The sequence below is a fragment of the Trypanosoma grayi genome (assembly GCF_000691245.1).
Source record: "Trypanosoma grayi strain ANR4 Tgr_226_V1, whole genome shotgun sequence".
Lineage (NCBI taxonomy): Eukaryota > Euglenozoa > Kinetoplastea > Trypanosomatida > Trypanosomatidae > Trypanosoma > Trypanosoma grayi.
Genome location: NW_008825845.1, coordinates 8,478 through 13,917, shown reverse-complemented (window position 1 = coordinate 13,917; position 5,440 = coordinate 8,478). Strand labels below are relative to the sequence as shown.

The 5,440-nt window shown below is 57.2% G+C and overlaps 3 protein-coding genes across 3 annotated transcripts in view; all 3 read left to right on the top strand.

Annotated features, from left to right (window-relative positions):
- The window catches only part of DQ04_02261050 (methyltransferase), a gene marked incomplete at both ends in the record, with an annotated part of 1,269 nt that extends 1,177 nt beyond the window's left edge, over positions 1-92 (top strand). Inside the window, one exon of the mRNA XM_009311690.1 lies at positions 1-92. This exon is cut by the window's left edge and continues 1,177 nt beyond it. Within this exon, the coding sequence (XP_009309965.1) occupies positions 1-92 (92 nt within the window).
- Positions 93-778: 686 nt separating this feature from the next.
- On the top strand, positions 779-3,730 carry DQ04_02261040 (proteasome regulatory non-ATPase subunit 2; the record flags this gene model as incomplete). Its single annotated transcript, XM_009311689.1, has 1 exon — positions 779-3,730. The coding sequence occupies one exon, from the start codon at positions 779-781 to the stop codon at positions 3,728-3,730; it is 2,952 nt and encodes a 983-aa protein (XP_009309964.1).
- A 608-nt stretch (positions 3,731-4,338) lies between these two features.
- DQ04_02261030 (hypothetical protein) lies at positions 4,339-5,367 on the top strand (the record flags this gene model as incomplete). The annotated part of the gene is made up of 1 exon (XM_009311688.1): positions 4,339-5,367. The coding sequence occupies one exon, from the start codon at positions 4,339-4,341 to the stop codon at positions 5,365-5,367; it is 1,029 nt and encodes a 342-aa protein (XP_009309963.1).
- Positions 5,368-5,440: the final 73 nt, after the last annotated feature.

Genomic DNA, 5,440 nt, shown 5'->3' with positions numbered 1-5,440 from the left:
CGACAACGCTAATGACGATGTGGGTGAAGCGGGGGCCATCAGTGCGGAGGAACACGGCGCCGAGTTTGCCAGCAACACCGACCGTGTTATGAGCCTCGCACGCCTTCAGCGCAAACTGCTGGCGCACGCCCTGCTGTCCTTCGACCGCTGCCGGACTGTTGTGTACTCAACGTGTTCCGTGCACGAGGAGGAGAATGAGGGAGTTGTGCGGCAGGTGCTGAACGACGAGCGGGTGCAGGCGCGCGGGTGGACTCTGAGCCACATCATGCCCGATACATGGCGCACGCGCGGGCGTAAGGCGGACGATGACGCGTTCCCGCTGGACTACACCATCCGCTGCGATCCTGCAGTAGATGCGACGAACGGCTTCTACGTGGCGCGCTTTGACCGAAACGTGTAGACAGCCACACTCCCAGTCTACATCGAGTAACCATGGTTTAACTTTCTCTTCAACATGTCCACACCTGCACGTTTGACTGTGTGTGTGTGTGTGTCTGCGTCTGTCTTTGATCTGGTGTGATAGTGTGGTGGCTCGCAGCTGGGTGCCCTTCTCTCTCTCTCTCTCTCTCTCCCCCCACTGCTCTCTCCTCAATTGGAACAAGCAAACCAGGAAATACAAAACAAAAGGTATCACCAGGCCAAAAAACAAATACGTCACATCGTCGGACTGGTTCCTGCACACACACACGCACACAGACGCAGATACAGACACAGACAGACACTAGCAAAGAAGAAAGACAAGGGAAGTGGGAAAAGTGTCAAGAGATCAGCAGGCAAAATGGTCCTCGGTCTCTCGTCCTCCAAGGGCGTCCTCGCCCTGTTGCGGGAGTCGGACCCCGACGTGCTGCAGTTCGCCCTGAAGCGGCTGCGTGAGCTGGTGGACACGTACTGGTACGAGATCAGCTCCGACCTTGCGCTGATCGAAGAGCTACACGAGTCGAGTGACCTGACGGAGGAGACGCGCCGCCTTGCTGCCCTGGTCGCCTCGCATGTGTACTTCCACCTCGGCGTCTACAACGAGTCCGTGCACTTCGCCCTCGCGGCAGGGCCCGCGTTCAACTATGTTGAGCGCTCCCTATTTACGGACACCATACTCAGCCGTTGCATCGACCAGTTCGTGCAGTACCAAGAGCAGCCGGAGGGTTCCCGCGGTGAGCTCGACCCACGTCTTGAGTGCCTCTTTACCGCGCTCACAAACAAGTGGATTATGCAGGATGACACACCAGTAAAGGAGCTTGTTGGCTTCACCATCCGCGCGCGCCGACTTGACTTTCTGCATAAGGTCCTAAAACAGCACATTACCGCCACCAAATCTGCCGCCATCTTGAACTTTACCTTCGAAGTGGCCAATGTGTTGCTCCGCGACATCGCCTTCAGGGGGGAGATACTGCGACTGCTGGCGGAGCTGTACGCGCAGAGTGGCTTGAGCACCATTGATTATTTTTCCCGTGCACAGTGTCTCCTGTTCCTTGGTGACTCTATGTCTACTGCAAACCTTATTGGTGACCTCATCCGTGCGGGCGATAAGGCAACTGCTTACCAGCTTGCATTTGATCTGTACGAGTATGGAAACCAGGAGTTCCTCTCTGCTGTCGTAGCAGAGATCGAAAAGGAAGCTGCTGCGGCAGCAGCTGTACCAGGTGGAGCCCAAACAGAAGCCTCCAATGATGCCCCAACCGCAGCACCGCCAACATCCAACGCGGAAGGAGAAAACGAGACTGCAAAGAATGAGAATTCCAACAAGCTCTCGGTTGTGTACCAAAAACTTCTGGCAGCGCTCACAGGCGAAACAGGCGTCTCGTTGTATCTCACGTTCCTGTATACCCGGGTCAACGCCGATATACACATCCTGAACCACATCAAGCAGTCTATTGATGCCAAAAAGACGGTGCCCCACAACGCCACGGTGATAGCCCACTCCCTCATGTACAGTGGCACCACCATCGATGCGTTCCTGCGCGCCAATATGGAATGGTTGGGCCGAGCAAACTACTGGGCCAAATTCACGGTGGCTGCCTCCATTGGTGCGATTCACCGCGGTCACATTGACCAGGCACTCACTGTGATGGAACCGTACTTGCCGAAGGAAAGCGTCGGAATGTTGCCATATCAAGAAGCAGGTGCCCTCTACGCGTTGGGCCTGATCCATGCCCCAATTGGTGTGTCACGCAACCGTGAAATAATCGACTACCTCAAGAATGCCTTGCGCAAGTACAGCACAAGTGAACAGATCATTCATGGTGCATCGTTGGGTATTGGTCTTGCGGCTATGGGGCTTCGAGAGGAGGAGCTCTTCGACTCGCTTTTCGCCTGTGTGAGCGGCTGCGATGCTGTCGCCAGCGAGGGCGCTGCGCTCGGCATTGGTATGGTCATGATGGGTAGCGGTAACCGTGGTGCTATTCAGACCATGCTGGCGCTCGCGTCAGAGGACGACCAGAAGGAGAAGACCATCCGTGGTATCTCTATGGCGGTGGCGCTCATGATGCTGGGACGCGAGGATGAGTGCTGGGCGACAGCGAACGAGCTCCTCGACGATGCCGACCCGTGGGTGCGTCTGGGCGGCTGCTTCATGCTCGGCCTCGGCTACGCGGGGGCGGAGAATATCAAGGTGATTGAGCGTCTGCTGAGCGTCGCGGTCAAGGACACCTCAGACGACGTCAGGCGCAACGCCGTCACCATGATCGGTTTTCTCACCATAAAGGACCCATCACTCTGCCTTGAGCTCACCCGCGTCCTGTTCGACAGCTACAATCCGCACATACGCTACGGTGTTGGAATGGCTCTGGCGGTGGCGGCGGCGGGAACGGGTAGGTCCGATGTGATTGAAGTCCTTTGGACACTGAAGAACGACCTCGTGGATTTCGTGCGCCAGGGTGCATACATCGCGCTCGCTATTGTCATGGTGCAGGTGACGGAGGTGGAGAACCCAAAGGTGAAGGAGTTCCGTGACATATTAGCAAAGAAGATCGCCGGACGCAAGGAGGACATGTGCTCCAAGTTTGGCTGTATTATTGCCTCTGGCCTTCTAGACGCCGGCGGCCGCAACTGCACCTTTGCACTACACCGCCAGCGCCATCGCCTGGACAAGGCGGTGGTTGGCATGTTCATATTCCTGCAGCACTGGTACTGGTTCCCGTACATTCTCATGGTCACGCTGGCAATGCGACCGACGTGTCTCATTGCGCTAAATGAAGACCTCGAGACACCACGCTATGCGTTCAAGTCCAACGCCCCAGCAAGTCGCTTTGCTCTTCCCAAGAGTGTTTTGGCGGAGAAGAAGGAGGCAAAAACGTCCGCCCTTCAGGCCGTTGTTCTCTCCACGACAAAGAAGGAGGAACAGTTCAACCGGCGCAAGCGGATGAGCAGCGCCGGAAAGGCCGCCGACTCAGAGGCGGCCGAGGCAGCTGGTGCCGCTGCTTCTACCGCCCCCACACGGCAGGAGAAAAAGATGAATGAAGAGGAGGAAAAGAATGAAGAGGGGAAGAAGGAGAAGGAGCCGAGCTTCGAGGTACTGGCAAACTTGTCCCGCGTGACAGCAAGACAGTTCGCTGTCATCACGCACGACGTGGATCCGCGTTACGTGCCGCTTAAGCCCAACCCGTCTGGCATCTGCCTGCTGCGGGACACGAAGCCGGAGGAGGGGCGGGACGTCATCATCAAAGACTTCGGCCTCGGCGGCGGCGGCGGTGGCGACATTGCGCCGCCACCAACTGCGTTCCCGTGGCCGTGAGGACGATGTGTTAGAAGAAAAAAAAAAGTGAGTGACAAGGAGAGAGAAAGAGAGAGTGAGAGGGGCGGGGGGGATGGGGGAAGAAGTGTGAGATGGGAGTGACATGTGAAAGGGAATGCGCCGTTTATTACTATTATTATTTAGGATATATATATATATATATATTTCTATTTGCCTAGCTGGTTGTAAGAGAGCTTACGTTCGGAATGACACTTTGCTCTTTTACCCCTCCATATCTCTCTCTCTCTGTGTGTGTGTGTGTGTGTGTGCGTGCTTCCTTCGGCGCATGGCTGCAAGCGAGGGTGCCGCAGCGACTCTGGCAAGGAAGCGAATGAAGGTAAGGAGACTGGAAAAGAATGAGGGGCGATGAAATGAGACGAATCACGTTTTTTTTTTCCTTGATGGTGTGAGGGAACCATTCTGGTTTTGCTACGACTCCATTGAGTGCCCACCCGACCACTCTCTTTACATATGTGGTTAGTGACGAACTGGCGGGTGCGTGCATCTGTGCGTGTCACTGTGAGGTGGAACCCCCACGTCTCTTTCTTTCCTGGTTCTTTTTTTACCTCCTTACAGCAGCAGCAGCATCGCTGGGCGGAGGATATCAAATGTGTCTGCAGTTCAACTGGGACCGCCTCGACGTCACGGCAGCCGAGGCGATACGCTCGCTGGTGAACTCCAAGATTGAGGAGGAGCTGCGGCGCCGTGCGCACGGCTCGATGGCTGGCGGCGACGCGTCCGCCACCACCTGCAGTAGTAATGGTGGTAGTAGTAGTAGTAGCATTGGTATTGGTAGCAGCAGTCGCGTGGAGGGACTCCACGTGACGAGCATCGAGTGGGGCAACGTGCCGCCCTTCGTAGAGCTGCTCGAGCTCGGCGACGCGGTGGACTTCGGCACTAGCACCAGCGACCCCAACGCGCACGACCCTGTGCTCGCCCGACAGGAGGCGGCAGCGCACCGGCCTTCCCCTGTAGTCTCGTCGCTGCTGGGCGGCGACTGCATGAGTGAGACGGAGTCGTCCGGCGGTGGCGGGCCCACGTTGTCGGCGACGAAGTGGATGTCGACGACGCGCACGAGTGCGAGTCAGCCGCACACGCCAGTCGCAGACGCGCTCGCCCCGCTTGTGGGGCCGGGCGGGCTCTACGTCTGCCTGCACGTCACGTACGGTGGACCGATGCGCGTGTCGGTGTCCGCGGTGCTGCGGCACGATATTGTGCTCGGCCCCACCACGCTTCCCGTGCGCATGCCGCTGGCGCTGCACTTCTCCAAGATGGACATGGACTTCTACCTCTGCGTCAACCTCCACCGCAGCACCTGTCGCGTGTGGATAGAGCCGGGAAAACTTTCGACGTCGCCCATCACGCGCATGAACATCATGGCGGTATTTGGCGAGCGACGGGCGCACACGCTGCGGTCGGCGGAGTTGCCCGGAGGAGCGCCGCCCGCGTGTGACAACCTGGAGGCCTCTGACGCGTGGACACACGTGGGGAGCAGCCATCTCGGCTCGGAGGAGGAGGAGGATGCTGTCTTCATGGATGAGAGCGTCATCTCACAGTTCGTGTTGGCTGAGATACGCGCGGTCATGCAGGAAAAGATGATGTACCCGCATTTTGTGGAGATGCCACTCTTTGCGTGAGGGAGGGGGCTAAGGGGAGTATCTATCTGTCTATCTATCTGTCCATATATATATATATATATATATATATATA